This window comes from Dermacentor silvarum, chromosome 1 (assembly GCF_013339745.2).
Source record: "Dermacentor silvarum isolate Dsil-2018 chromosome 1, BIME_Dsil_1.4, whole genome shotgun sequence".
Taxonomy (NCBI): Eukaryota; Metazoa; Arthropoda; class Arachnida; order Ixodida; family Ixodidae; genus Dermacentor; species Dermacentor silvarum.
In genome coordinates, this window is record NC_051154.1 from 295,881,690 (window position 1) to 295,904,176 (window position 22,487).

Sequence of the window (22,487 nt, forward strand, 5' to 3'; positions counted from 1 at the left end):
ATTAAACAGGGCTCAGTCTGTCACGTTCAGGCTCTTAGAGACGAGATCGCACCTCACCCCCAGAGTGCTCAATCGGATAGATTCCAACTTCCCGCAAACGTGCTCCAAATGTGGGTACGAGCACAGCTCTTTCGATCATATGCTCTGGCTGTGCCCGTTAAACGCGGGCTCTGGTCTTCACGACAAGTCCAAGTGGGACGCCCTACTGCAAAGCGTGGACTTAACGCATCAACGACAGGCCGTTCAGAGGACCCGCGACGTCGCCGAGAACCACCAGCTCCCGGTTCCGTCATGGGCGGAGACACCAACTTGATTGGGGTACCTTTGGCTCCCCCAATCTTTTTTTCTCTCGACCTTTTAATAAAGCTCTTGTCAACTGTCATGTGGTCCTGATGATATTCCTGTGTTTTTTAATTAAATAATTCAGTGATGTGCTTAGTCCAATTCTAACTTGCATATGCAACATCTGCCTATGCTTGACCATTTTCTATAACATAGAAAGTCTCTTATGTTATTCGCGTCTACAAATCAGGCTCATAAACAGAAGTAAAAAAACTACAGACCGATATCCGCCCTATGCTGTGCCTGAAAATATTTGAGTCTGTCCAGCACGCAATAATCGCATGCAGCGTACAGAACAGCCTAATAAATGTTCAACATGAGTTTATACATGGTCGTTCAACAACAAACCTCTTAAGCTTTATGGCGCACGTAGCAGAAGCGGTCGAGAACCGGGGTTAACTCGACACTGTTTACTGTGACCTAAGCAAGGCGTTTGACGTTGTCAGTACCCGCCGCGGTGGCTCAGTCAGCTAAGGCGTTGCGCTGCTGAGCACGAGATCGCGGGATCGAATACCGGCCGCAGCGGCAGCATTTCGATGGAGGCCAAATGCAAAAACGCCTGTGTGCTTGCGTTGTAGTGCACGTTAAAGAACCCCAGATGGTCAAAATTAATCCGGAGCCCTCCACTACGGCGTGCCTCATAATCAGAACTGGTTTTGGAACGTAAAACCCCTGAAAGAAAGAAAGATAGATAGAAGACGTTGTCAGTCATGCCCTGTTGTTTCCAAAACTCTTCGAAACCGGTGTTTCTGCACCTTTTATGCCTTTGTTGCGAGACTACTTGTCAGAGCGACATTGGTATATCACCTCCAATGCACAGTTTTCAAGCACATGTGAAGCACAGTTTCAAGCACAGTTTTCAAGCATACCAGCGGTGTACCACGGGGCTCTGTCCTTGGATCGCTTCTCTTCTGTATCTGTGTTAATGATGTATCCAAAGCCATACAGAACTCGTCTTTCTTGCTTTATGAGGATGACATAAACATATTCAAATAAATTCGGAGTCTTCTTGACTGCAGTCTATTTCAACAAGATGTATCCACCTTTGCCGATTGGTGCGTGCAAAACAAACCAGCGTTAAACAGCCAAAAGACGACAGCGATGTCACATACCCGCAAGACATCAGTTCCGCTTCCCTTAAAACTTGGGCGAAGCCACACTCTCTCGGGAGTGTGACCGAGCTTGGAATCATCTTTGGTTCCAAGCTCTCCTTCTCGCACTACATAGAATGTATCATTAAGTGCGGCCTGTGCACCCTGGGCACAAGTTGAATGTCGAGAGATTTCAGAAATGCTAGTGTATTTCTTAAGCTGTACACATCCCTGTGCCGACCTATGCTGGAATCTGCCGCGGTCGCTTGGGGACAGTACTTGCGGGTCAAGCAGAGATCGAGTAGACAGAGTTCATCGGAACTTTATGCGCCGATATCGGAGCTCCAGGCAGGTTGCCCGTAAACAACGACCTCGCTCTCAGTTCTCCCTCGGTCTTCAAGACCTGGACTGCAGAAGCACGAAAGCTGACTTGACTTTTTCATTCACACTTACAAATGGTCTCATTGACTGTACAAAAACTGTACATGCGGATAACGTTAGCATCAGAATTCTGCGGAAAATAACTAGGGTACATGTCTAGACCTTTTCTTGCCTCCCGCATTTCATTGCGATAGAAATTATAGGGACACTCCAAGCGGATTCCTGCCGTCAAATCGCGTCGTCCTCGCCGTAAGGTTCAGTTTAAAGTCCACGGGCGATAAAATCGTCGCCGCGCGCTGTATTCTGTATGTGCGAGTAAAAACGTGCGAGGGACGCACGCTTTCACAGAGAGTGAACGCAAGGCGGAGAGTAAACGCGACGTCTTCCGTCACGCGAAAGGCCGTTGGGGGATGGAATGGAGGGTTAGGGGGGGGGGGGGGCGACGTTGTGCTGCGGCGCCAACTGCGTATCTTGCGACCGGGTACAAGGGGAACTGGTGGCTTAATCTCGCACGCGAAAGGAGGAAAGCGGGAAGGCAGCGCGGGAGGGACGGGGTGCGGCTACTACTCTGCCACCAACTGCATACTTGTACATTGCGCGGCTGCGGGTGGTCGCGCGCACTGTATCTAGAAAGCGATCTGCACACGGCTCCGACCTTTGTATGCGCCACGGCGTAAGATATATGTTTAGGTGTTGACACTCACCGCTTGCCGCGGCGGAGGAGCACGCACAAATAGTGTTCGCTGATAGCCAAGGCCTATCGGCCCCTGAGCCGCAGCGCCCCCCACGCAGCTGCGGTCGGCACATGTGCTACATTCAATGTGTAGTTGTAGCACATGCGCCAGCCGCAGCTGCGTGGGTGGCACTGTGGCTCAGGGGCCGATGGGGCCGAGCCGTAACCTAGGCAACCTAGGCCGTTACATGCTGGAGTCTCAACGAACGCTCGTCTCACCGGCATGTCCACCGGTTTTGCACCGAACGTTATCTGGTCGCGCACTTTGGCGGAGTGTGAACACCTAAAGCATATTTCTTACACCGTGGTATGTTCTGTGCTTTCGCTGCTCAGTCTCCGTGGAAACATAGACCACACGAACCTTCGCTCACTGCTGCTGCCGCGCTTGCTTACGCCAGCGTTTTGACAGCGGTTGTCTGCGGTCAACGAGTGGGATCTATTCATGTTAGCTTGTGCGCGCTGACACCATGTTAACTCTGTTAGTAAGCGAATGTGTCCAGTTGATACAGCCGATAAAACTACTATCCTAACTCCGTATAGCTGTCTACTAATTTACTATTACAATTGGTGCTTCTCCTTTTAGGCGAGACTGCGACTTTTTTAACTATATCACGCGAGAACACTAATATGGTCGTACGTCGTCCTGAAGGGAAGATCACATTAGACGACTGTTGCACCGGAGAGGGCTTAATGCACGTGCGAGTACTTCTGCCGGTCTCGCTGATTATCGCCGCTTAAGGGCGCTAAAATGATGCGTGATGGACGCTTTCGCGATATAGCTAAAATTCGGGTGGCTGTACATCTGGCGCCCAAACTAATCCCTTGGGCCGTATTGTGTAGGCCTGCAACGAACAGTCACACAAAATTGGCACGTTCCGCGGACATGTACCCACCTTCCGGGCCGCACACGAGTCAATTTCATGACCTGTTTCAGAAATTACGGTGTTCTTTTTGTACGTTGTCTGGTGCATCGTTTGTGTATGTCATGCGTACTCCTTTTGTTTGTTGTGCATGTGCCCGTGTTGTTCCATGTAAAGGGAAAGGCGGACACAACAGACTTCCGGAAATCTCAGTAAATGTTCTTCAAGCGAAGCTTGTATGGGCTCACACATTTCGGTGGCGTTGTGGTCACGCAGAAACCCGACTGCTTCCACAGTAGAGCAGCTGTTCAGCTGTTCCGGCGCCGGATAACGTGACGCTCGCGGCCAATTAGGGTCGTTTCGTGTGTCGCGGGGAGGGAAAGTGAAGGAAAGGAGGTTGGCGTGCGCTCAACCGGGCTTCCCTCGCCTCAGATCAGTCTCGGCGCCCGGCTGGGAAGGCTGCAAGTGGTGCGTTCCCCCGAGGAGCAGGCTGCGCTTGAGCAATGGTGCTGTGAACTCGCTCGGAAATGGGCTCGTCGTTGACCTGCTAATTCTAGCGTGAGGGCTTCCGAAGCCCAGGCCAAACGTCAGCGAAGAGCTGCCGACCCCGAGTTGCGGGAGCGCCATGCTGAGGCCAAACGTCAGCGTCGTCTTGCCCTCCAGGAAGCCGACAACGGTGGTGCACGCCTCGGCAACGCTACCGCCAACTTCCCCGGTGCGACGGCCAGATTTCAACGTGAGTTTCTCAACCGGAACTGCGGAGCCAACTGCAGTGCGTGTGACCGGTTGTGGTTCGAGCGCAACGTGGTACTCGTCAGTGCAATTGGTTCCGAGAGACACCGAAGAAACACGTGACAAGTTTCGCTTAGCCCCATTTCCTCGACAGGGGAGGGCCGCTGACTTTTTCTCTTGTTCTACGTTATAGTTAGTTGTGTAATGCTAAGTTGTGCTAGGTTGTGTTGGGCTGGGTTGTGTTATATTATGTATGTTATATATTGTAAACCGTATTTGAATTTTAAGTGTGCTTTTTGTTCCTGTTGGATGATATATCTATAACTGTGTGTGTATGTGATACCATTTCTCACGTGCGTCAGTACCAACACCACCAGGTTGTTCCTGGGCACTTCAATAAAATGGATTATTATTATTACTTCATTATTATTATTATTATTATTATTATTATTATTATTATTATTATTGCGATAGCAATTATATGGACACTTCAATCGGATTTCTGCCGTCGCCATCGTCGTCGCCGTCGCCGTGAGGTTCCCTATAGATAAAATCTTCGCCGCGCGCCGTATGCCCGAGCGGAAGCGTGCGGGGACGCGCGCTATCACGGAGAGCGAACGCACTCAATCACCCACGCGCAAGCAAGGAAGCGGGAAGCCAGCGCCAGAGGGAGCGCGGGGGGGGGGGGGGGGCGCACTTCTACTCTGCCAACAACCGCGCTCGTCGTTCGCTCGCCCGCACAGTCTCTTATCTCCACACGGCTCTGACCTTTATGCGCCGTGCATTCGCCGCTCAGTTTCCGTTGAAGCGATAGACCGCACGTACCTTCGCCCGCTGCGCTGCGTATGCGCTCGCTGTCTGCGTTTTGACAGTCTTTGGCTGCAGTCATTCAGTGTGATCTATTCATGTTTGTTTTTGCGCGCTCACACCACGCTTGTTCATTCAGTTAGTACTAGTCGAGCGACATTTTCCAACGCACGCTACACATGCAATGCTGCCCAGATCGGCAGTGCAGCGCCACAGGTGTGTCCCTTCGCACGCGCTACCCACGGGAAGCGCTTCTCATCAACACCACCGTTTCACACGCGCCTTCTCGTGGTCATCGAGTCTCTCTTCATGTCGGTCTACTTACGCCGCAGCACACCTGCTTACTTAATCAGCTCATGTTTACTACAATTCATATTGCTACCAAAGCCGCTCACCTTACTTCGTATGACATTGCTGTGTTGCTATCGCATTCATTGCTTCGCCCTTAGGGCGAAACTGTGACATTGTATTATCACTGTTATATAAAGCATTGACGGAGAGGATAAATAAACGCCAAAAAAGGCATATATATATGAAGACTTCAGCTGTAGACACACTGGAGAACAACACGAAAATGATATCGTGACAAACATAATGACAGCATTTATAGTGTATGAGTCATTTTTGAAAGAGCAGTAGGATATTCAACAATATGATCGGAGCGTATTGTGTCAGTGTGAATCTCTTGATCCAGCGGAAAAGGGAAATTGTGTTACGAACCCTTCGACAAGTCGCCGTATTCGTGAACGTGAAAACCATGCTTCCCTTGCGGTAGGTTGGTTATGTTGCCATGTACCGTCACGTTCTTGCCGTCGAGGTCCTGTGGGTGCGGAAGACGAGAAGCTGCGCTTAGTGGCAAGCTATTAACCCGTGGATGCTAAACTGAATCTTGTTATTAAAGTCACCTTCGCCCAGCGGTTATCATTTAATACACAGAAGTCATTATCTGCCTGTCTATCTGTACATATACGTGTTTAAGAAAATAGCTGTATGCATGAACCGTCATGTTTTTAAGGATTGCTGTAGCCACTGGACGAAGAGATAACATTTGCTAACGTCGCACGGCATTTGTCAGTGTGCACCATTTCATCTCATTTTTTTCTCACTTTGTCTGCAACATTCCTTCTGTTACCTATTATACGTTGAAATATTCCACCGCATGCAAACTAACCTGGTGAAAGGAAACGTAGCCGCTTGCATTGCCAACTTGAAACACGCAGATTGCATCTGTGGAGTTTTGCTTCGTTTCGCGGGCTGCATCCACTACTGTAGCTAGGAGTAGCGACACTAGCAGTGACTCCTTCTTCATGGCTTCTGCAAGAAACAAAGCGAATACTTAATAACATAGATCGCGTGAAGTTTATATTTTTAGATTTTTTATAATTTCTCTCAGATCTTTCTTCGGTGTCTTAATGTGATGAGTTTTGGGAGATATGTATACTGCACGCGATATCTATTAGTGGTAAATCGTTCTTCTCACATTGACGGGTATTTAATGATGTACAGAAATCCTCAAAGCTTCCTAGATCTTTATTGTAGGGTATTTGAAAGATACTGAAAACGATGGCTCTTCGGAATTCCTTACCAAAGTACCTTGCGAAAACCAAAAGACGTGGTTGAGTTGACTCAAATGTAGCATTGACCCGCCTCAGTGGCTTAGCTTTTGTGACGCTGCTCTGCTAAACACGAGGTCGCCGATTCGATTCCCGGCAGCGGCGGACGTATTTCAATGTGGGTGAAGTGCGACAACGCTGGTGTACTTAGGTGCTTTGTAAAGAACTTCAACTGGGCTAAGTTAACCCGGAGTCCCCACTACGGCGTGCGTCATAATCAGAGCTTGGTTCTGGCACGTACACCTGCGAACAACAGTACACAGACCAGAGGTTGCGCGAAAAAGCAGATTTTTTCCTCTGCCTATGAACGCAACTTGAAATTGAGGACTGCAGTCCAAACTTGGCATTGTGAAATTTTCAGTGTACTCATCAATTCCAGTTTATGCTGGTTAATTACGAAGAAATTCACTTTTTTCGGTGACCCTGTGGTCCGTATACTTTTGCTCATGGGTGTACATCTCGAGAATTTTTTTAAATGTAGCACTGCATGTAAGGGATAAATACATACCTCATGGGCTAGCATCATATGGAAGGCGGAATGTAGTAGAGACATCGGAGGGAGTCGCTTAAATCCAAATGTATTTAGCTGATGCTAAGCCGAACACTCCAAAAGCCTTCGAACAAAGAGAGGTCCATCGTTGATCGAAAAGTAAATTATGCCCTCGCAAACTTTTTAACTGCTTGCATCAAAGTAGCGCCTAAAAAGTTTATTGACAGCTGCCTTCCTCGCCATATACGTTTTCTAAATATCAAGTACATCGCGCTGCTCCGGAAACCCCTACATCGGTTATACGAGAAAAAAAAAGGGGCACCTGCTGACTTCGCAGCTTTAAAGTGGCATATTGTTTCAATAATAACATGTAAGAATTCCTACTGTGTGCAACTACTGTGTGCAATTCCTGTAGCATACGCAATGTAATTGGGCTGTGGTGGTGGTGGTGGTGGTGGATTGTAGCAACAGGCGGGTTTAGCCTGGCGATCAAGGCCGGCAATTGCTCCGCCTCAGCGTCTCTTACAATATCGCTGAAGGGTTTCACCATATGTCGATGTAAACGGGCTTCCTGCTTACGCCCATATACGCAATAGAGGGGCGGCCGCATTTCGATGGGAGTGAAATGCAAAAACGCCCGTGTCCCATGCTTTGGGGGCATGTTAAAGATCCCTTGGTGGTCAAATGTTATTCCGGAGTCCACCATTACTGCTTGCCTTACAATCAAATCATGATTTTGGCGCGCAAAACCACAGAATTAAATTCAACGCATTGGAGGAAAAAGTTAAAGTATAAAGCTGGTGTTAAACTTGGAAGATACGTGCCCAGGGGCAATAGTGTATACCACTGCCTATGTAACATATGTTAAAATGCAGTTCAAGACTAAACATTCAACTCAAAAGATATCAATTAATTTTTTTCTCCCCATTACGGCCACTTTGGTATCAAAACGCAGCCGCCGGGTCCATGGGGTTGCATTGCTACATTAATAAATTTGACTATTTGCAACTTGCAATATCTTCACTTGAGCAAAGTGTACTAATTTTGCACTACAGATCAGCAAATAGGGTGAAGTAAAGTTTGTGCAAATGCGTTCAATTCACCTGAAAATTTTAGCAGGCGACGCTCCCTTCCACGATCAAGTAAAGGATTGATGCGCTTCTTCGTTCTTCAACACGCGCAGAAGTGAAATGCTTGAAATGTTCATTCTGCGCACCAAAAAATCAAAGTGACCTTTCTGAGCGCAGAAATGCTAACAGACGACAAGACGAGCCTACAACAACTCCTACAGTGGACAGCTGGGACACAAGAATTATTATTTGACTGATTTGAAATGGCACCGATCGCACCTCTTAAGAGCCGGCCAACCTCGAACGTCACCATATTGACGTCACGTACGTTTAGAGCAGTACCGTATTTACTCGCATAATGAACGCACTTCTTTCCCGAAAAATATTCGCAACGTTGGGGGGGTGCGTTTATTATGCAGAGTAAAATTATGAGCTATTCTTTTGCCGCGGCCACCTTCAAAAAAGTTGCAGTTTCGCGCGACAGGTGAACCATCGATTGCAATAGCAATTGCGTAGAAAGCTATACGAAATAAGGATGGTAGTTTTATCGGCCGTATGAACTTGCAAAGTGATTTAATCGGCATAGTGTCGGCGCGCACAGGCCAGCGTGAACACATCAAACTCGATGACCGGGGACACTCGCTGTCAAAACGCTGGCGTGAGGAAGCACGGCTGCAACAGCGAGCGAAGTGACCTTACCATCGTGCCGTGTATCGCTTCAATGCAAAGTGAACGGCGAGAACGGAGCCCGCACAAAGGTATAAGCCGCCGTCGTACCTAGACTCTGTCGCACCGACGCAGATCGCTTTCAAGATAGGGTGCGCGGGGCCGCGCAATGCGCAGTTCATGCGCGCGACGGAATATGGCGCATTTCCTCCCTGCTTTCCTTCCTCGAACGCAGGAGATGGAGCCGCAATCGTTGGGGCCGACGGCAAGAATGCGCCTGGAGTGTCCATATGATGGCTATAGCAATAAAAGTTGAAGACATACGGTATGATTCGGCGTCCTCCCCCCCCCCCCCCCCCCTCGATTGGGCGTACGATAAGATCGTACCCGCCGGATGCCATATCGGACAACGAATCGTACCGTGTCTCTCCTACTTTACGGCAGCAAGTTCAGGGTGTGTTTATTACGCGGGAGAAAAAAAGTCCAAATTTTGACGACTAAAGTTGCAGGTGCATTCATTACACGAGTAAACATGTTATCCGCTAAGGTTACTTCCTTGTCCTTTCGTAGTGGCTATCACAGATATTATCACCGGGTTTATTACGATAATATTTCCTTACGAAGAGGAGCAGTTGAGAGAAAACATTTGTATCCAAGCAGAATTGTTTTCCGGAACTCCGACCCGTAAACCATCGCGCAGTCGTCGCCGTTATCGTCGTCATCATGCAGTCACCGTTTCGCTGTCTTGTAGCCATTCTCGAATCAGATACTGACACTTTGGACGGTACTCACCGCTTTCACGCTTTTCTTTTCTTGGAGCTCGACATTTTCCTTTACCCTACCATCTCTGATGAGCAGTAAATCTGTTTCTCTTTGATAATAGACCGCATTTCTGGCCATTCGTGAATAGAGTCTAAGTTTAAAGGTATAGAGTCTAAGTCTAAGGATATAGCCGCGTGACAAAAACAAAAAATATATTCAACAATCACCTTCAATTATTTGAAGGTGATTGTTTAAGGTGGTGGTTATTTGAAGGCGTTTTTCAGTTCTGAAAAAACAAAACAGAAAAAGACGCATTATATTCCTGAAAGCCCGCACCGACCTTTGCTAAAGTGATTGTTCGAGAAATGCAACCATTTATCTTGGATCTCACTGCATCAAAACTGAGCATTATGCTTCCCTTCTCGTGTCATTCCGTCAGGTAGCGTTGCCAACAAATAATCAAACAATAATTTACCTGCCCACCTATAAATCAATGTCAGCGTTATGGGGTTTAACGTCCCAAAGCAAACCATTGGCTATCTGAGGCACTGTATAGTGGCAGGCCTCCAGATTAATTTCTTCTACCGCATGTTCTTTAACCTGCACTCAAAATATTGCACACAGGCATTTCCAATTCTGCCTTATTGGAATGCACCCGCGGATGCGGGAAATCAAACTCGCTATTTCGATTTCAGCAGAAAAACGCCATGGCTACTGAGATAGAGCGGCAGGTCGCTGCATCTATATTGTTGACGAGAGACCAGCCAGCCTCCCACCGGAACTCTGGCAGTCTCGATATTGACTGCCTTTAGCTTCAGAGCCTCTCACGCGCATGAATTATCTTTCAGATATTTGCTAGATCCCGCGATTCGCAAAGCCTGTCAAGTGGGATAAAATAGTGTCTGTGTGCCTATTCGATCACTTGGTGTGCCTGGTGTGCAGCGCCCTAAAACGTGATTTCAAAGTACGGAGCACGCGTGAAGGCCGCTAAAGAGCGACTAGGCCCGGCATCCAGCATCAGCCAGGCAGCCACAACAACTTCATTAACAATGTGGACAGCCGCCACGGCTGCAAGTGAAAAGCGATAGGCCGGCGCCGAAGGAAACTTGAAGCATTCACGTCCGCTTGTTTTGTAGCCAGCATGCATGCGTCCTTCGTCGAAAACATGCTTCTGAGCCCTGCTGTTCAAGCGGGCAAATGAAAACGATGTAATCTTTTCCTCCACGTTCCGCCTATTTTCACGTCAGGCTAGAATAGAAATACCGCGTAAAAAGTTCGGCAGCTGTTACACTCTTGTTACACAAGAAGGCGAAATCCTGCTGCACATTTGGTAATACATGAAGTTATGCAATTAGGGTAAGACGTCTTTGTAAGACGTATTGGAAATTCATGAAGTTATACAATCGGGGCTAGACTTCTTGCAAGACATAACTAGCGGCAGTGGGAAGCACACGTGTGGTACTAAGGCGACCCCCTGAACGCCACTTAAAAACACTTGACGTAATACCTAAAGTGCAGCATGTTAGTGCACGCACTAGGCCACACTTTTAGTCAGCGAACTCGCTGCGACGTGATGTGTGCAATCACGCACGCACTAGACACATCTTCAGTAGTCCAGAACCATGGAGCAGCCGGGGCTATAGGGAAGCGTGCTCGTCTCGCACCCGGAGGCCCGGGTTCGATTCCCACCCATACCCAAAATGTACCAAATTTTCTCTTCAAAGCTACTAACTTATTTTGTTTACAGGAACCTCCATGAGAAATGTGACGTCAATGCGAACATCTTTTGCAGCGTCGGCCACTTTTCGCAACTGCGCATTTTCGTCATGAACACCGCCAAGGGCACACCAAGGGCAACGTCGAGATAGACACCTAAAGCTTTCGCCTTAAAATAATTTCATGGAAACAACTGCATCTGGTGTTTCTGAACTCCGATCACATTCCTGGTTCAAGTTATAACCTCAGCACTAAACATTGCTTTTCATTAATTCAGTAAGTAAGGTGAACTTAAAAAAAAATTGTGAGAGAAAATTGTCATCCACCCGAATGTAGCATGAAGCTACAAAGGAAACCTTTTCCGTGAAACCCGCTTCCTTTGTTGCTTCGTCTTAGAGTAGAATGAATGACAATTTTCCCTTTCATGAATCTTCCTACACCTCGCGGGATTTCGGAAAACTAATATGCCAAAAAATAGTTTGGTTAATACAAGGTGACTGTGAGAAAGAAGTCGCGTCCACGACGTACCACTTATTCAAAAAGCCCTTGTTTCTCCTCAGTCAAGCACCTGAAATTCACTGTAGTTTTTGACTGAAACAATGAAGAGAAAGCATTTCAAGTGAAAAAAAAAGACAGCTTGCCGCCGGTGGGAGCCGAAGTCACATCTCTCGCGTTACGCGTGTGATGCCTACGAATGGAGCTACGGCGGAAGCTGCCCTCCTGTACGCTTTCTTGGGTATTTGTGAAGGCGTACCTACAATATCTACAAGACCTGGGCGTGTTAGCCAGCGCCACACATATATGCATGGCGGCGGGTGGGACACGTCCTGTTTTAAACAAAGGCGTCACGAAGTACGTGACCTTGATGAGCAGGGATGCTCACCAATAAACCCTCGTATGCTAGCTCAGGATATCAAAGGGGCCAGACTTGAGAACCTCGCTATGCAACGAATGATCAAAAGGGGAACCCAGAGGCCCGTGTTTTGTTAGTCACAGCAATATGAAGCCAATAGACAATGAACTCAAAGTAAATGCAAACAACGTTCCCTAAGCCTCGTTGGCAGCAGCTTAGTGGTCGCAAGTCCAGCCAACTAATTGCTTGCGATTCCGCACTTTATTCCTTTTCTTTTGGTGTGCGAGAACGTTCTTCTGATTTTGTTCTCTCTTGGCTTTCAGGGTTTTCACAGCTTCACAGCGGTCACGTGGATTTCAATAGCATTCCTTAAATCCGTTTCGATACTCGCTGACCTCTCATGTAATAAACTGCTTACTATCGTCACTATTGGATATCGGCACCTATGGTACATATGGTTGATCTGTTACGCTTTCACTTTTCCGAGCATGGTGTCTTTCCATAAACTGTATAAAAGCCTCGCCGCAACTTCATCGCTTCAGTGGGCAAGGCAGCAGCAAAACTGGCGACATGTTCAAACGATGTCTCTTCTTCGTGCAGTTTGTCACCGGCTTGGCTGCTTTCCCAGAGGACACCACGAGGACCTTCCTGGATGCGTCACCGCTCACATGTCATCACGCACTGATGTCTACGCATGCGCGCAGTGACTGCCCTATCTCCGCCCTGGAGGATAGTCATGGTCTGTTCACCGCGGCATTCGACAAGATACTGACTTCCACTATCGGTGACGTCAGCCTGGATGACCCGCTATTCCGAGTCATGGCGCTGGCTCCGTTCTGTATAAAAGCCTCGCCGCAACTTCATCGCTTCAGTGGGCAAGGCAGCAGCAAAACTGGCGACATGTTCAAACGATGTCCCTTCTTCGTGCAGGTATGTTACCTTAATAACGCTTACTGTATTCGGTCTGAGAATCGCTTCTTATTGCTGATGCCTTGCCCACACGAATGTCTTTCTAAGTGTATTTCTGTATGTGCTGATCTTGTTTACTACTTGAACAGCCTCCTATTGAGCGGCGATATTGAAACAAATCCGGGCCCTTCTAAACGCTCGGCCACCCAAACCGATGAATCTGGCTCTATGGTATCCGAAATGTTTGCTCAACTTCTTGCCGGGCAAAGTAAGATAGCACAGGATATAGCGGACATGCGAAAATCTATCGACGCACGCTTTGAGGCCATCGAAAAACGAATAGTTGATCTTGAGCAGCAGGCACCCTCGTTTAGCGCAGCACACTACGATAACCTACAGAGCCAGATTCAAAAAAATGTCATCCACTATTAGCACACTTTCTTCCCAAAATGATGATTTAGAAAATCGCTCCCGTCGGAACAACCTTATTCTTTATGGTCTAACAGAATCTGAGCATGACACTAATGAATCACTGCAATTGCAAGTTCGAGCATTTTTTACTGACGTACTCAAGCTTGATTTTCCCCAAATTGAGCGATTACATAGGCTTGGTAGACTTAGAGGTGGGAGACTTCGCCCCGTCATTATGAAACTGCTGGATTTTCGTGAAAAGATTAGTGCTCTAAAGAATGGATATAAACTAAAAGGCTCTCAGTGGCGCATATCCGAAGATTTTTCTTCGAACATACGCTCCATCCGTAAAAAACTATGGGACGCTACAGCACCATTCCGTAACAATGGTTCAGTGGAACACCTCAGGTACGACCATGCGTTTGTTGATAATCAGCTCTACAATTGGGACGTTGTTTCCAACTCGCTTGTGAAAGCTCGTGATGGTGCCACTCACCATCATTTACCGCGCTCCCAAGTGAACAATCCTTGACTTAACAATGTCATGCATGATAAACTCTGTATAATAAATCTTAACGCAAGAAGCCTATCTAACAAATATTCAAGCTTTTCCTCTGTGGTGGCATCACATTCCCCGCATGTTATCGGCGTCACTGAGACCTGGTTACATAGCGGCATATATGACTGCGAGGTAACCCCCCCCCCCAGGATATAACGTCTTAAGAGTAGACAGAAAAGAGGGCAGAGGTGGAGGCGTTGCTCTGTTTTTGCACTCTGACCTACAGTATTCGGTACTACAATCCCCACCTGAAATCGAGACGATTTGGTGTAAGGTGCACATTAATAAAACGAATGTAATCATTGGTGTGTTTTATCGACCTCCCAAATATACCCCGAATGAAATAACGATCCTTAACGCGTTCATCCAAGAGCGCGGTTTTGGCTCTTCAAATTTAATCTGCATGGGGGACTTTAATGTACCTAACATTTCGTGGGCTTCATTATCGGTAACAGGTGATAACACCAATCTTTCTAGAGAGTTGCTTGAATTTTCACTATCCCTTGGATTGAAACAAATTGTATCTGATCCTACTAGAGAGTCCAATATACTAGATTTGATTTTCTTAAATGCACCGCTCATTACAAGTGGTTTTGAGTGTGAGATTACTGACGGTATTTCCGATCACAAAGCTGTTATGGCTACTATTAATCTTTCAGTTTCAAGGCGCCACTATGAATATACCAGTTTTTATGATTACAATCATGCAAATGATACATCCATACTTGATACATTAAGCAATTCATTTGATAGATTCTCCCGGATATGCACTTCTAGTGATATCAATGCTATAGTATCCCATTTTGAAACCATTGTTAATACTTGCATAGAGCGCTATGTGCCATTAAAAACGAAAAAGAAAAACATCAACCTTCCTTGGATGACACGGGAAATACTTCATTTGAAGCGTCGAATAGCCAGAGCACGTCGGAAGCGCCATATGAATGCCGAAACAAATGACCAGTTTCGCCTTATGAAGGAAGAACTTCACCAAAAAATTCATGCAGCTAAAAACTTCTATTATCAGTTCACTCTACCTAATTTGGTCAAAATAACCCAAGAAAATTTTGGAGTTCGATTTCGCCTATGAAAAATACCACCCAGACATTTTTATTAGATGATTCAGAAATAAGTGATCCTGGTGCTATTGCTAAAGCATTCAATGACTATTTTCAATCAGTATTTACACAGGACAATGGTGAAATTCCTCCTTGCTCCACGTCAACTAACATATCCTGTGCAATTACCAATGTTAAAATATCTAAGCAAGAAGTCCTGAACCTTATTTTAAATCTTGACACCAAAAAAGGCTGCAGTCCGGACAATGTCAACAATGTGTTCCTTCATCGTTATGCGCTTTGGACATGTCAGTACCTAACATTAATTTTTGAAAAATCAGTGTCTACTTGTACAGTTCCTTGTTCATGGAAACGGGCTAGAGTCATTCCATTGTTCAAATCAGGGCAGAAACAATCCTTTCTAAATTACAGACCCATTTCTTTAACTTCTCATACATGCAAACTCCTCGAACACATAATTTATAAACACATTATCACTTTTCTCGATTCTAATAACATTTTGTGCAGTGCTCAGAATGGATTTCGTAGTGGTTTTAGCACAATCACTCAATTAACTGAATTTACTCATGACATCGCTTTTGCTCTTGATTTAGGTCATCAAGTAGATGCGCTCTTCATTGATTTCTCCAAAGCATTTGATACTGTACCACATCATAAACTTTTACATAAACTAAGCCTTATCCTTAATAACCCTCTTCTTGTTGACTGGATCCGTAGTTTTCTTTATAATCGTTCACAGTATGTTTCCTTTAATTTATCAAACTCCCCTGACGCATCAGTATCTTCCGGAGTACCCCAAGGTTCTATTTTAGGGCCTTTGCTTTTTTGCTTTACATTAACGACATTCCAAACTCTGTTTCGGTAAAAATTCGGCTTTACGCAGACGACTGCGTTCTTTACAACGTCATTTCTACACCTAATGATCATAACACTCTGAATCAATCTTTTACAAACTTTTGTGAATGGTGTGTACGCTGGCAAATGAACATCAACTTTAAAAAAACAGTCGTCATGTCCTTTCACAAGCATGCTAATTGCTCATTTTTTAATTACTCCTATAAATCCACTTTTGTGCCGCGCGCATATGAATATAAGTATTTAGGCCTCCTTTTCACTCCAAGGTTATCCTGGTCAGATCATATTCTAACAACTTGCAACAAAGCATTGAAAAAACTTGGTTACCTGACCCGAACCCTACGTGTTGCCCCGAAAGAAACTAAACTCCTTACATACAAATCACTTGTAAGACCTATTCTTGAATATGCGGCTACCATATGGAACCCTTACAAAATTTCGGACAATCAGAAATTGAATCTGTTCAGAAAAAGGCGGTTCGTTTCATATACCACCGCTACGACAGAATGTTTTCACCCTCATCTCATCTGCATATGCTTGGTTTAACCCCTCTCTCCCACCGGCGTCACATCAATTCCCTGAAACTTCTGCACTCTTTATTTCACTCTCCGTATTATGCCTCCCCTAACACATATCTGACCCGTGCAAAGCCCCTGAATACGAGAAACAGCAATAAATTAAACTTATCAGTCTTTTTTGCTCGCACCAACACTTTTAAATACAGTTTCTTTCCTAGGACTATTGAACTCTGGAATGATCTGCCTGGTTCTATCCGTTGTTTACCACATAAAGAATTTGGAGATGCTATTGAGAACTCCCTTTAACCATGTTTTCATATATGCTTCTTTTTGTGATTTGTATTTGTCACATTGTATTCACCCACTCCGGCAATAGCCCTCCAGGGCTGCAGTATTTGTAAATAAATAAATAAATAAATAAATAAACTACACCAGTCGTCACTGACAGCACTTCAGCGGTCGCAAATGCATCCAACGAATTGTCTGTGATTCCGCTGTTTATTCTTTTTTCTTTGATATGCGAGAACCTTCTTTCTGATTTTATTCTGTCATAACTGTACATGCGTGAGTTTTCACAATTCCACGCGGATTTCATTAGCATTCCCTTAATCTATTTCGCTACTCGCTGAACTCTCATTGAATAAACTGCTTACTGCCGTCCCTTCTACATATCAGCACCTTTGCTGAATATTGTTGATCAGGGACGCTTTGCCTCTTCCGAGCTCGGCGTCTCTGCATAAACTACGCGAGAAACGCGCCATAGCTACCGTGAAAGAACGAAACCAGCGAAGTTGCTGCCGGAAGATCTGGCAAATGGGAGAGAACGCACACGATTTCTAATAGTAACTGCGTGAGGATATTTCCACAACGCCTACGGTGTAGTTCAAATTATAAATGGGAATCCTGATGAATGGCTACATAGATGGCGAACTTCATCCTTGAAGGGCAAAAGCCTGTAGGCGTGACGTTTGTTAATCTAGGAGAGTGCAAAACTCGAGGACCCTCACACTTGTGCCTAAATGACCAGGCTTGACCCAGAGTCCTCTCTCACCTGTGATGAATAAATCCATTCGAAGCTCCTGACTTAATGGCTTAAATGATGTTCGAAAGTTCGACTAAGAAATGTTGGCCAACAAATGTTGGGGATGCGAACTGGCGCTACTAAACCGGCAGGGAGGCGATTGTCATTTCTAAAGAAATTGGCACAAAGCGTACCGTATGCACATTGCTCCAGCTGGTGTCCTCCACGTTGCTGTTTGCTCACGTCAAAAACAGTGGAAAAGGGGTACAGGTTGAGGACGTATTCTGCCTACGACGACGTTTCTATGGCGGCGGATGTGGCGGGCGTGTCGTTCCTATTATGCGATAGACCCTGGCACCCGGCTCATTGACTGTGAGGCGTGTACTTGTGTGAGAGTTCGTGGAAAAGTGTGGATACTGTTTGCGCACGCGACTTTGCTTCGACGCAAGTGTTCTCACATCTTATACACAACACATGTCGCCAACGTTAGTGCTGAACATGCATTGATTAAAACAAAAAGAAGCCACATTTTTTACGTTGGGTTTTGTTGTCTCCCTAGCCAAGGTTAGTTCCTTTTTTATAAAATGCGGCTTCAATAAATTCCGCGACCTGAGGAGCGCGGCCCCTCGCGTTCCTCCCTGGGAAGATGAGATCGCGGTAAGGTCAGATTTACAATGCGAAGTAAGGTTGTTATTTAGGCTGGTACCCTCAGGCGAAAATGAAACGTTAACGCCAAGTCAAACTAGAGTGCTCACGCATTTGTTGCAATGGTCAACATTGGGCCTGACGCTACAGTTATGAGTTTGGCCCTTTAGTATTTCCAGTGGCTGGCTGTCCATGACTCCACGTGCGGCCCTTTTGAATATAATCAACGGTGTTAAATATTCAATTGATCTTCTATGTTGGTTTTCTTCCATTCGTCTTTAATTCAGGAATTGTGGTACGTAATATAGAAAGGGCTCTAGCGTTGCAAAAGAATGACAATGACGGCAGGATTATTCATCCATTATCATCAAATATATTTCAGAGTGACAGGCGTTTTAGGCGGTGCTTCGTTGAGATTGTGACGTCCTATGTTGACGATTTGTTCTTGCGTTGCTGCTGCTTACTGGGGTATTACGTGCCAAAACCAGTTCTGATTATGAGGCACGCCGTAGTGGAGGGCTCCGGATTAATTTTGACCACCTGTGGTTCTTTAACGCGCACTACAACGCAAGCACATGGGCGTTTTCGCATTTCGACTCCATCGAAATGCGGCCGCCGCGGCCAGGATTCGATCCCGCGATCTCGCGCTCAGCAGCGCAATGCCTTAGCTGACGAGCCACCGCGGCGGGTCGTTCTTGCATCAACAAGTGCAAAGGTGGCGTCGTGGTGAGTAGAAGTAAATTGCGCCGGCCTGGATTGGGTCCCACTAAACTGGTAGAGAGACAAAATTGCGGCGGTGAAATTCCTCAGATGGCATGGCGAATACATACCGTGGCTTCATATTCTGCCAGCCCCTTTGTGACGCTAAGTCGACCACGTGCATACGTCACTTTGAGGAGCACAGGAGGCTTTGTTTTCATTCGTACGAGCTCGCAGTTTTATTCGGGTATAGCACTTATTTTTGCCCAAAAGCGGCTCTCTGATTTGATTCAGACGTTTTTACACAATAAGTGTGAAAAATCCACTGCCTTAATTTGCTCACCAGTTAGTCAAAATTTGACCTGCAACTCAAAAATTAATGTTCTCTATGATATTTAAAGCGTTGTTGTGCTCTTTTATAGAGACAACATGTGCACCTGTCGGTTCAGAAGGCAGGAAAAACTTTAGTTCGTCAGCGTTAGGTGGGGTTATTAGGCGTGGTTTTTTCAGGTGGGCCAGATGGCCGTCAAGCGATGTTTGATGGCGTCCTCTTCAGCTCGTTCTATGGCCTGGGGTTGGGTGTCCAGACCAGAACTGAGCAGCACCAGTAAGATTATTGTATTTGGCCATGTGCTATGACACGTGGTGGCATACCTGTCCAAAATTTTGATACAGGTGTCTTTCTTACCGTGTTATAAAGTTGCTTTTCGTCGTTAAATGTCTCGACAGCCTGAATCATTTCTATCGCCGTTGCTGTGTACAATAGTTATGACTTTCTGGATTGGGGCCTTGTGCATTGTTTACTCACATACAGTAGTCATAATTTACGCTTCTAGAATAAAGATATTTTGCCTACTTTTGTTTGCGTTTTGTGCTACATTGTATAGAGACTTCATTTCTGGATCAACTTCTATAGAAATAATGTAGTAGTGCCCATTTATTTGTACGGAAGAGAGAAGGGGATGAAGAAAAATGATGACGAAAAAGATTACAGACTACAATCCTTTTATGGCAAAATTAGGTATTACTTCTTATTCTCAATTCCAGCACTTTACTATTCCTCTGGAGGTGGAAAGCTTGTAAAACGTTTTAGTTTCATGTAATCATGACGATGCTCCGGCGTCGAGCACAAAACATAAAATTTTATATGCCAGTAATCTTCTCTGGCTACCTCTTCCTTTCTTTCTTTTGCAACTAATTAGAGTCAGTAAATTATTTCTTAGTGGGTTGTCGTCCTGTCTCTTCTCTGGGGAGACGGCCTTTGGGAAATACAAATACGGCGGGTTATTCTGCCCTTAAACTCTCCTCTTCTACTCTTTTTCGATGCTTGCGACCTGGGTCACGACCAAAGGGATAGATGCATTGCCATGGAAGAATTTCATTTGGAGTTCAACCGAGTTTACCGTTAAGGTTATTGTTCTTTTTTTGCCTTGTTCCTGCTTTCTTCTTGATAAATTTTGTTATTGTAGTCATTCAGGCTGACGGCTCAATCACGATATATCCCTACTCTAATGGCTTTCACTTACTTATCATTATTATTCCATTTTTATGCAATGCCCTAAATACATTTAAGAAAGCGACCCTACTCTTGGCCAAACCTTCTGAGCGGATAGGTGGCACTAACTTTGAGGTCATCATGAGCATCGTAAATGTAACCTTGAGGCTAACACTGGAAGAGTCGCCAGCCGAAGGAAAGGTGGTATAGAGAGACAGAGAGAAAGAGAGAGAGAAAGCAAACGGTGAGTTATACAACGAATAAAGGATGTCAATTTATTTATTTATTTATTTATTTATTTATTTATTTATTTATTTATTTATTTTGCCGATGGCAAAGACTATCGTCGGCCTGTCGAACACTTCAATTTTTTTACTAGCTGTCCTTCATAAACGGCTAAACAAAATGGGAAAATACGAAAGGAGAGTAATTAGCTTAGGTTCATTAAAAGAGGCTTACACTTTAACGCAAATAATAAGGAAAAGGACTGCGTGAAAACAGTGAATTTTTTGTGAAGTGCTCTTTGTAAGGCTTTTACCACGGCGGATGACTACTGTCACCATCAGGAATGTCAGCCAAGGTAAAAAGTACACCTGGTAGCGAATCTTCCATAGAAGCCCATACGTCCAAAACATGGCGGCTTATCGGCGGTTCATGGGGCTTAGCGCCACCTGTGTGAGGAGAGTACACTTCCGGCGGAAGAAAAAATAATTTCACGTCCTATCCGCTAAAACAGAAGTCACGTCATTTTGTTCTCATAGGCGCGAAATCTGCTTTCGGAGGCCTGCCATGAGAGCTGTATATTCAAATGCCCCGCCATTCGACTTGATGGGCGTTCCGAGCTTTCAGCGCGGAAACCGATGCAGGAAAAGGTCAGCCATACGGGTGTCGAAATCACATCGCTGCACAGAACATACCTTTTTTGGAGGCCGACGAACGCTTTGGGCGTAGATTGCGCTGAGTGCTCGTCCTTTCGTTGGACGCCAAGCCCGTCGGCCAGCGCTGTCGCAAGAAAACAACTAAAATAACCAAATATCTGACGGTCGCAACTCACTAATTTTGACGGCACATGTTAAGAAACAATAAAACTACCCGCGTCACCTAATTCAGACAAATGTCGACATGCAAAACAACGCAACATGTGAGGGGGGCGTATTGTAACAGGTGAGCTTTACGAGCGCGCCTTTCTACGCACTCCAAGAGCTGCATTGCATTGCAAGTGATAGCGGCGTCAACGCCCGCCGCTATCGATGGGCGATCTCACGGTGGGTGCTGAAAAAAGGTAGCATTGATAATGATCAAGTAAAATAGAGTTGTATCTTCTTTTCTCGCCATGCGTATATAAATGGATAAGGAATTTTATTTTCGTTGAATGAATCTAACTGCCTCTCGCTTTAATTAAAAAACGCTTTTTTTATTTCCAGTGTTTATTCCCTCCAAACATAGTCCCGCTTCAATCGCTGCTCCCATAACCACCCTTGCTGATATCGGTGACAATTGGTTCTGAACCGCTTTTCGCCCGAAGCTTCGCGACCTGTGTGGATCGACCTTGTGTCAGCTGCATTCCTTTTATTCCCACCCCTGTCGGTCGGTGTTAATCACTGCTCGTAGCTGTACAAAGGACAGTGAACCGTGCGCAGAAGTCTCAATTGCCAGAGGACATACCATGCTCAAGGCACAGGTGGAAGATCACAGCGGTGATGTTTCTCCGGCCACTGTAACATAAGGCGTTCAGTATGCTGAATAAAAGCTATGATCGCTCTACTTTTTGTACAACACAGGACATTTCGCCGCGTTTTGAAAGGATACTTTATACATAAGAGACAGGCAGAAGAAAAAGCTCTTTAGTAAAGGGCATATATGCTTGTATGCCTGTGTATCAGCACGGACATGCTGCACTCTTAGGGAAGGTCAAATATATAATTACGGAATAGAGTGGAATATTATTGTATACACCTGACACTGATAATTAGAGGTATGGCAAAAGATAAAAATCACGCGTTTCGACAAAGTGTTGCAATGACGGCACATTTTCGGACACAGAAGCCACACAGGACAACACAGAGCACATGTATGCGGTGTACCTGTCTCTTTGTGCTTATGCTACAACCATTTGAAGATGATCGACCGGCAAACCCACATAGCCTCGCCTGAAGCATTTTCATCATTTAAAGATAACT

The 22,487-nt window shown here is 45.6% G+C and overlaps 1 protein-coding gene across 2 annotated transcripts in view; it reads right to left on the reverse strand.

The window, feature by feature from the left end:
• Positions 1-8,311, reverse strand: part of LOC119437239 (superoxide dismutase [Cu-Zn]-like) — a 41,684-nt gene extending 33,373 nt beyond the window's left edge. Inside the window, exons 1-3 of one of the 2 annotated variants that reach the window (XM_037704281.2) lie at positions 8,153-8,311; positions 6,118-6,260; positions 5,667-5,766 (exon numbers count right to left, since the gene is read on the reverse strand). In XM_037704281.2, the coding sequence (XP_037560209.1) occupies positions 5,667-5,766; positions 6,118-6,255 (238 nt within the window). In that variant the 5' untranslated portion in view covers positions 6,256-6,260; positions 8,153-8,311. Of the gene's footprint in view, positions 1-5,666; positions 5,767-6,117; positions 6,261-7,067; positions 7,185-8,152 lie in introns of those variants that run through there. The other variant, XM_049660377.1, reaches the window with a different exon arrangement.
• Positions 8,312-22,487: the final 14,176 nt, after the last annotated feature.